General features: G+C 30.0%; 1 protein-coding gene across 1 annotated transcript in view; it reads right to left on the reverse strand.

Moving 5' to 3' along the window:
* The window catches only part of LOC107444016 (collagen alpha-1(XVIII) chain-like), a 118,711-nt gene that overhangs the window by 23,262 nt on the left and 84,960 nt on the right, over window positions 1–10,489 (reverse strand). The window contains exons 21-24 of the mRNA XM_071183185.1: window positions 8,205–8,249; window positions 7,001–7,140; window positions 3,413–3,541; window positions 290–328 (exon numbers count right to left, since the gene is read on the reverse strand). Coding sequence (XP_071039286.1) covers window positions 290–328; window positions 3,413–3,541; window positions 7,001–7,140; window positions 8,205–8,249 — 353 coding nt within the window. The remainder of the gene's footprint in view (window positions 1–289; window positions 329–3,412; window positions 3,542–7,000; window positions 7,141–8,204; window positions 8,250–10,489) is intronic.

Raw genomic sequence — 10,489 nt, forward strand, 5'->3', positions numbered from 1 at the left:
TCGCTCTCCTGTTAGGAATTTTTAAATAAAGAAAAACATGATTTTCAACTTTTTTTTTAATTCAGAATTATTTTCAAATTCAACAAGAAATAAAAGCATTATAATTATAGCCAAAGACAGCCAAGAAGAAAATCCCTCCCTCCTTAATTGATTAATTTGCACTGATTGTACAGGAATGAAGAAGTGTGATTGCTTTTTTTATCCAATCAGATCATAGGGCGAAAGATAAAAAAAAAATTGATTTGAAAATTCAGTAGAGATAAAAATTGTAAATTAAAAGAAATCTTACCGTTGTCGTTGCTGAAGGCAGAGGGACTAATGAACCGAGCTGTAACGAAATTTTAAAAAAACATAAACTCTCAAGAATAAGTAAATAAGAAAATAATGGCTAACAAAGCATACGTGCAATACAAAAATAATAAAGTTCACAGTTTTAAATTGTTCTTCAAACAAGTAGACAATCGAATTTCTATGATTAAAAACCAAATATGCTCATAAAATTTACTGTCTAAAACTATTTTTTTATTTTCTTATTAATAATGAAAGCAATTCAAATAATGTTCGGAGTAAAATATCATAATCATATACACCGAAGAGCCATTACATTATGACCACCCTCCAACTATAACAATGGGCTCGCCCAGGTTTTCATGGTTTCTCGACTGGGAACAGTGTTTTCATGGGGCACATTAGGACCCATAATCCTCATAGAACAATCCCTAACGTCTGTAAGCTACTTGAACATAGTTGCTGACCAGGTTCACCTATTTATGGCAACAGTTTTTCCTGCGGAGGATGGTGTTTACCAACAGGATAATGCACCATGTCATAAGGGTTGAATCGTCATGGATTGGTTCGAGGAACAATCCAGTGACTTTCAAGTCATGTCTTGGCCCCCAAACTCACCTGACCTTAATCAGATAGAGCATTTGTGATCCTACTTGGAAAACCAAATTAGTGCTGCCACGCTACCCCCTCGCAATGTGATTGAATTGCAGGACCAGTCGGTGAGCGCTTGGTACCAGATACATCAGACTACCAATCAGCACCTTGTGGAATCAATGCCACGGCGGGTGCTAGCAGTTTTGAGGGATAAAGGTGGTCCTACATGTTATTAGCAGGGTGGCCATAATGCAATGGCTCTTCGGTGTATATAGATATATTTAACTATTACTAATATATATAGTCATGGTTAATATATATAGTTAACTGTAAAAATTGCAAAAGTCTTTTTTTTCCTTCTTCCCTGAATTTATTCTGTAATATTCACGGAATTTGCATTTTATAAAGATTTCAACTATCAGTATAGCAAACAAAAACATAATCGTTAGTATACAAATAGGTTTAATGTTTATGATTAACAGTTTTACGGTTAATTAGACATATAAAAATGAGATATGTGATTTAAGGGGTTTTCAAATGCACATTTATAGATAAGATATAAGGACATAGAAATTAGTCGAAAGTTTTTAAGAGTTAATCAAGTCTTATCAACAGTTTTTATTGGAAAAATAAGGTTACAGGGACTATTATTGAACAATTTTAAGTTGCATGTTTTTGTGTTAAAATCCTGCTGATACAGTCATCTCAGCGATTGATAATGTAATTGGCCGGAAATTTAACTTGCTTTTTCTTACTATTTCATTTGAATGCTATTCATTTTTATCCAAATCTAAATCAAGAAGAGAAATCGGTATTTGTGAACTGATTGACTTTTAATTTGTAATATGTTTTAGCGATAAAAACTGTAATTTAATTACCCTCTTGATTAGTTGTTGCATAATTAAGAAAATTAAAATTAATTAAAGCAGACTTTGAAAAAAAGTAGACTCGCGCGCTGAACAAGATTTTAGCATACCGTATCAAATAAAAAAAAATTTTATAACAACTATTTACAAATCTTGGGACATATTCATACTAAAAATTTGTAATTTATCCGTAGATTGATTTTTCCTAGCAAAAAAAAAAAAAAAAAAAAAAAAAAAAAAAAAAAAAAAAAAAAAAAAAAAAAAAAAAAAAANAAAAAAAAAAAAAATAAAAAAACGAGATCAACGAAAGATACATTTCTTTAATATACGACATGCATCGCAATTAGTGTCCTTAATATAATTTCTTAGAATCTTTGCCAATAAAATTGCGCGTGAAAAATACTCATTTGAAGTTGAAAGTTCACATTTGATAAATTCACATTTGAAAGTTCACATATCATAAAAAATAATCAAAACCTAAAGATCAATAAAAGCAAATTACATGTTCAATCGCTGGAAGCAATCAAAAACTAGTTTTGACATTTTTAATAATCCTTCCTCAATACTGATTCGTCTAATTTTGATAACACTTTCTTCTTGCTGAAGTATTCATTTGCGAATTATTTTCTATTAATTTTTGACATGAATTCTAAAAGGCTGTTTTTACGGGACATCCAGTCTGCAGATAGGGTAGTTTTTTTATTACAGCTTTTTATGCATAAAATTTTATTTTCGTCAAGAAACTGCTAGTTGCACCTACAGCCACATTATTGATTCGTCTGATTCTGGCAAAACTTTCTTCTTGATGAAGTATTAATTTGTAAATTTTCATCAATAAATTTTTCTGAAAACATACATTAAGGGCAGGGATTACGGAATATCCAGTGTACACAATTTTTCTCCTTAAAGCAACTTATGCATAACATTTATATTCGGAAAGAGACTGTTATTCGCTTACAGCTGCATTGTTGGTTCTGTTCGCTTGCTGTATTATTGGTACAGCTGTAATTTACTTACAGGTGAATGTTAAAGTATTATCTTAGGGCCGGGATAGCCTGGTTGGTAGGGTACTGGGCCCATGTCCAAGAATTTGTGTGCTCGATCCCAGCCGGCCGAAGACTCTCCATGTAGTAAATGGTGACTGATGTACGTTAAATGTGTCGAGTCGCAAAGTCCTCTATGTTCCTATAACAAATCAATACCGCTGGGGGTACTGATACAGGAGTTTCCTTGTCTTCTGGAACGGTTTAAAATTACAAGGCTACGGAGTTGAACATTAGCAGTCGTTAACCCAAAATTGGGTTAATATATATATAAGTTCAAAATGTAGATAAAACAAGGCAAAAATTATAGAACTATGAAAAAAAAGGAAAAAAAAGGAAAATGAAAATAACAAAAAACCGGGAAAAAAATCCGAATAAAAGGACGAAATTGTTTTTAAAAATCCGTAAAATAAAAGATATAATCTCTTCATCAGCCCACACGATTATATCCGCAAAAAGGTATATATATATATATATATTANTGCAAATTAATAATTAATTAATAATAAATTAATTAGTAATTAATTAATAATTAATTAATAATTAATTAATAATTAATTAATAATTAATTAATAATTTAAAATTTTAAAATTTCTTCATGAAACTATTATTTGTACTTACAGCAACATACTGCCATCCCCCACTGACTCGTACTAAAAGAGTTTCTTCGTCTAACACAAAACCAAGTGTTCCCAGAGGACTTGTTTCAGATACTCGGAGCAGAGAATCTACATTTTTCAGTGTTAATGCCTGAAAGATTTAGAGAATTTATAAGCTGCTAATATAAGTCTATGCCTATACAGTTCAGTGAATTGCACATAGCTGACAAAAGTAAAAATTTAAAATATTATATAATTTTGTTAACTGTAAACAGCTGACATATATCAACATTTAGAGAATTATAAAGTTCTGCTGACTACAAACAGCTGTCATAAGTCTACATAGTATTTTATAGTACTTTTTGACTAAGAACAATGGTTAGAGTAATATATAGTTCTGTTATTTTAAAATAGGTGACAAAAGTAATTACTGAAAGCATTATATAGTTTTGTAAACTGCAAACAGCTAACATAAATCAATTTTTAGCAGAACGGCTTAGAGTATCATACAATTCTGGAAACAACAAACAGCTGACATAAGTCAACATTTAGAGTATTTTATAGTTCTATAAACTGCAAATAACTGACAAAAGTAAATATTTAAAGCATTAAAAGCTTTGCAAACTGTAAACAACTGATATAAGGCATTAACAACTTTTAGGTTATGACATAGTTCTGCATACTACCATCAGCATACGTAAGTCAATATTTATAGTATAGCTAGCAAAAATAAATTACAAACAATTGCCCTAAGTCAATACAGTATTTTATATTTCCTTGACTATAGTCAATACTTAGAGGAATTTATAGTTCGTTGTGTACAGGGTAACAAAAAAATATAGGGATCATTTTTGAATGTTTTTATTTCCATAATTTATTACATAAATTCGGCGATGCTTCTCAATATGTCGACCTTCGGCATAATAGATTTGCCTACAGTGATTTTAAAGTCTGCAAAATGATTTCCTGGGGGATTTTCTTCACCTCTTCTTTAATAGCTCTTTGAAGGCAATGTAGAAATTCTTCGCTTATTCAGTTTGTTTTTCAGATGTCCCCATAGGAAACAGTCGCATGGTGCAGCATCAGGACTGTTTGGAATCCATTGTTCTGGTCTCAGGAATTGCGCTTGCTGATCTGTTATTAATTTCTGGGTGACCTTAGATGCATGCAATGGGCCAGAGTCCTGATGGAACACAGCATCACCATTAGGGTACAATCTGCAGTAATCATCCTTAAGAAAGGGCTTTAATATCTTCTGTATGTAATACTCAGAATTTATTTTGGCCCCAGGTTTCACAAACCGAGATTTGATCACACCATGGGTGGATTTGCCCCTCCAAACCATTACGCCTTTGGGATGAGGAACCGTGGTTGATGGTGTCAAGTCTCGCCTATTCAGCCCACGGCTAAGATATTGAGCTTTAGATTTAGCATTGGTATCAGGTAGATAGATCCAAGCTTCATCAGTTGTAATGAACTTTCGAAATCTGTCCTTACGGAAAAGCTTGTAGAGGGGACATGAACGTTGCCTCCTAATCTGCACCGATCTCTCACTTAAATGATGATATTTATGTTTTTTATGGCATTTTTTCTTCAACTTTTGTTTTAGTTGATAGCTTACAACAACTTGCTGACTCACGTTAAGAGCTTTAACCATGCTTGCCTGTGTTGGTGGATCCGGTTTTGATGTCATCTTATCAAGCTTCTGCAAATCTGATGTCTTCAATTTGCTTGGCCGTCCACTTCTTTTTGGTTTTGCATTACTTTGCATCGATCCGAGTTTTGAATTCTTGATGCGACTGATATGGTTGAGTGAAATCGCAATACCTTTCCTTTTAAAATGGGTTTGTATAATCCTGTGGCTCCATCGAAGTTCGAAAAATGCTTGTACTTGACCAATTAGCTTTTTGTCAAATTTCTTCAAAGGCATTTTTGTAATTTTATGAAATAGTATTGCAATTGAAATTCTAATAGCAGAGCTTTAGATCAGTATGCTATATATGCAAAAAGGTTTCAAAACTTTAGTGATAGATAGCCACAAAAGTAATCCCTATACTTTTTTGTTACCCTGCAGTTCTGAAAACTACAAACAGCTTTAAACTGCAAACAGCTGAAATAAATCAATTTTTAGAATATGATATAGTTCTGAAAACTACAGCATAGGAAACGCTAACATAGGTTGATATTTAGAGTATAGCTAACAAAAGTAAACAACAAGTCGCAACATAAATCAACAAAATATTTTATAGTTCTTTGCCGAAAGTCAATACTTAGAGTAATATAGTTTGTTATATAGTTTTGTAAACTACAAACAGCTAACATAAGTTAATATTTAGAGTTTAGTCAACCACAAACATCAGCAATAAGTCAATGCACCGTTTTATAGATATTTTTCTAGCAGTTACTAACTAAAGTCAATACTTATAAGATTATATAGTTTTGTAAACTGCCAACAGTTGACATAAATCAGTGTTTAGAATTAGATAATTCTACAAACAACTTACATATGCTAATATTTAGAGCACAGTTTAAAAAAATACAAACAGCTATTAATAATCAAAATTTAGAATAATATGTAGTTCAATAAACTAAAAATGACTATCAAAAGTCTAATAATATATATTTTCAGATTTCAAATTTTTTTTCCATATATTCTTCTTCTTTCATTAGCATGATAGCCTAGTACAAGCCAGAGCAGTGACAACTAGTCGTCTCCCTTTGGCTCGATCAGACACTAGGTTTCTCCGTTTATTGATTCCCACGATTTTGAGATATTTTTCCACAGAATCAATCCATCTGGTGTTTGATATTCCCCTTTGTTCGATTGCCTGTAAACTACCCAAAAGTCAGCTTCTTAACAGGTTCACCATCATTCCTTTTATAGTTGTTGCCCAGCCATCTTATTCTATAGGATTCAATAACTGAATTTATGCTTGGTTGCGTAAATTTTTTGCATGATTCATAATTGTACTGAATTCAAGAAACACTGTTTTCTTTAACAACTCCGAAGATGGCTCTGAGTATTTTTCTTACATATATTAGTAGCTTATTTTCCTCAGTTTTATTTAAAGGCCAGCATCACTGCCATAAAGTAATATAGATTTAATTAGAGTATTATATTATATTAATTTTAGTTTTACTGGAAATGAGCTTTGATTTCAGTTGGTTTTTAAATTCACAATAACATCTATTAGAAATCGTTATGCTGTTATTAATTTCTGTTTTGATATCATTATTAACTGCAACAATTGTCCCTAGGTATTTGAACTGACTGACACCTTCAAATGCATAATTATTAGTCAGAGGAAAAACCTCAAAATTTCGATAACTGACAGCCATAAATTTGGTCTTATCCTGATTAATAGTTAAACCCAATTTTAGCAGAAAGCTCAAGCCTGGTAAAAGCCTCTAAGACAACCTGTTTGGTACGTCTCAGTAAATCAGTATCATCTGCATAAGCTAATGTTTGTACGTACCTTTGGATAATTGTACCTTATCGGCATATCTTATTGCTTTTCCCAATGCTTAGATATTTAAATAGGTGGCTTATATAGTATTAACTATTTAAATATATTAATATAATATTAGAATGATAAATAAATTTAGATACCCCTGGAACAACTGAGGGTTGATTGCGTTTAATATCATCATTTGACGTTGATCCAGATGGTCCAGGCGGTCCGGGTGGGCCTGGCGGACCAGGTGGGCCTGGCGGACCAGGTGGGCCAACTAAACCTTTCATTGGAAAACCTAAGAAAATGAGAAATGAATAAATAAAACTGTTAAATATAAACCTGAAAATAATAAATTTTTTATGTAGCAAATTTCATATTTCATTTCCTTTTTAAAAAACAGAATATCGACAAGCAAAACTATATGATAAATATTTTTTTCTTTTATTCTGAAATATTTAATCGCAATTGACCTGAATTTAATAATCAAGTTAAAGAATTATTCTCTTTAAAATTTAAATGAATAAAGCTTAATAAAAGTCCAAAATTCAATCACTGTTCCAAAGCCGAAGTTCAACAAAAATGTTTTAAAAAAATCATCAAAAATGAAAAAAAAATTCACATAAATTTTTTTTTGGATAATGAGAAAATCGTGTAAAGAAATGTGTAAGCTGACGTCACTTCACTTACCCGTCTACTGGAAATCAATCAATGATCAATCAGTAACATATGCAACCAATAGAAATACATTTCTATTGAGAAAGGAATATGAATTGTCCAATAGGAATAGAGCAAACAGAAATCTTTAATTTTAAAAACAGTAACAGTTTACACTATTTGAATATTGGATGCCCCAAAAGCGACTGACATTCATGTAACAGGGCATAAATGGTTCAGCTAGAAAATTTACCGACAGGTGACGTTGCAGATTGCAAATCTGTAAATCAAAGATTTTGCAGTATATCAAAGAATTAAAATAATTCTAATTCACAACACAACTTGTTTGAAAACTTAAAAAAATTGTATCTGAATTTTTGAAAAATCCAGCATTAGTTACAATGATATGTCGAACTTAATAACATCAGAATGAAGAGTAAATAATCGTTACAGAGCCACCTGTTGAAAACAAATTGAACTAAAATCAGAAACAAATGGAAAAATATTTGCGCTCTGACACATGAATTAGCTGAAAACATTTTTCTTTAAGCCTGAACTTTTGCACTTTTGAAAACCGTCTTTCTAAGTTTAAAAAACTTGCATATTGTAATATTTTTTTAAAATAATTTTAAAAAATTATCTTGTAAAAGTAATCAACTAATTTTTAGCAGTAGAATTGAATTCTAAAAATGAAGTAGTATTTACCTTCAGATCTCATGAGATTTTTCAATCCTTTCAGGCCCATCATTCCTTCAATAAATAAAACGTACATTTAAAATTGAATTTCACAAGCACTTCGCATAATTGAAAAATGTATTTACAAATGTGATCTAATTTATTCTTTAAAAAAAAAAATCATTTATAATTTTTTCAAAATCTTTCATAATCTTCGGAAGTTAATATCTGGGGAGATAATAAGAGACAGATGAAGCTCTCGTTGTAACCTATTAGAAAATTCAGAGTGTGTTGAACTATCCTATCGTTTAAATTTTCTGCTAACTTATTAAGGTACCAATTTGAATTACACTCTTGTATTTCTTAATCTTTATTGCCGATCATGGTTCATTTTGAACGGGGATACAATTCAAATTAACATCTTCTTAAGGAATTTTTAATATATTATAGTTCTAAAAATCAAAAATATGGTTCATCGTTGAAGTTAATTTTCTGAGCGTGCTTATCAAATCTATCCAAGGGGAAAAAATTAGAATGATATCAAACATGTTTCACTAATCCTCAAATGATCTGCAATTTATTATTTAATTTTTTTGTCTCAAATTTCTTAAATTGCATTATTCAGAAAATGATACCTGAAGTAAAATTTTTTCTTTCTAGTTTCTAGCATGTTAAGCTTGCTTTGCAAAACATTAAACAATACCTTTGAAATCAAATATTAAGAAGATCTAATGTTTTAAAAGGATTAACCTTAAAAAAATATTTATTTATTTCGTAGTTAAGGATCGTAGTTCTTAGAAAAAACAGTTCAACACTGAAGCTCAATATCAGAACTTAGTCGGGTGTTAATTTACTACTACAAAAATTAATTATTAAATTGAATCAATATTTTCGTTCATAATAAACCAGTATCACGTGATGATATATGTATACACATCAAGTAATTTATCAATTTATCCTGTATTATCTCTTTCGGGGCAATAGAAATTTTTTAGTTCTGAAACAATATCAATTATCTATATTTTATACTTATAAAAAAAATTATTACCACAATACCGGAAGCACCAATTATTAAAATTAATTAAGCATTATCAATAATAAATTGATGATTTTTTTTTTACTGTTTCCCTGATACGAATAAGTAATTTATTTTAAACTCAACACTTACTTTTTTTATTCAATTACCCTTCATTTTTGCTTTGGTTGTGTTAATACAATATTTGAAAGCACTATTTTTTCGGATATTATCGTGTGAGTTGATGATGAGATTATATATTTTCCTTATTTTATTTTCCGTATTTTTTTTTTTAAATTTTAATTTCTTTATATTTGTAAATATTTTAAAACCATTTTCTAAATTTTTCTCTTCCCTTTTAAAAAATCTTAAATCTTTTTCTATGTTGTCCCTATATCCCTATGTTTTTAACTTAGTTTATGAATTCGATGTACTTGCATCTAATGCGCAGAAAATGAAAACCTATATCTTTTTTCTTAATTGTCTAAGAGTCAGACAGGATAAATTAACATCGTTCCTTGAGTTAATTAAAATTACATAAATACCGTAGAACAAGGATATAATAAATGATAAAATTAAACATGTATTTAAATATACAGTTGCTCAAAAATTAGAAACATTACAAAAACATGCTATTATGTAAAAATATTACTGAAACGCCCAATGCATAAATCATTTTAAAGAACAGTGTTTGAAAATATCTATTTTAAAGATAGAATCGGAAGACAAAAATTTTTTTCAATTTTCTTCTACGACTTCTTTTAAGATAATTAAAAAATAAATATCTCTTTATGTTACAAAATTAAGTAAATTTATTATTTGAAGTTCGACATTCTATTGAACAACCGACTTATAGTTACATTTTAAACATTAATACTGATTGGTATTCAATCTGCGTTTTCGACAAGCGGAAACATGCCATAGTAATTCAGCAGAATGCAGATGTTCCATTAATCGCATTTAATTAATTCAATATAGCAGGTGTTTACCGTATCAAATTGTTAATGAAATTGATACAGACAGACTGGATTCTTGCCACTGTTAACATCTCTAGACAAAAGTTTGTTTTTGACGTAAACACATTAACACAGCTTTAAAGTCATTTTAATAATATAATAATAATAAAAAAAATACGTTGCTGAGGGGTATTTAGATTAAGATCAGTTTAAAACTTGAACATATCAAAAATAAGTTAAGTTTCTGATATTTTATATGAATTGAAAATTATATATATATATATATATATATATATATACTCGTTTTGCTACTCGCTTTATAGTCCCCCTTTTTAATGTTTTTT

Source organism: Parasteatoda tepidariorum, chromosome 7 (genome assembly GCF_043381705.1).
Source record: "Parasteatoda tepidariorum isolate YZ-2023 chromosome 7, CAS_Ptep_4.0, whole genome shotgun sequence".
In the NCBI taxonomy this organism is placed as follows: Eukaryota; Metazoa; Arthropoda; class Arachnida; order Araneae; family Theridiidae; genus Parasteatoda; species Parasteatoda tepidariorum.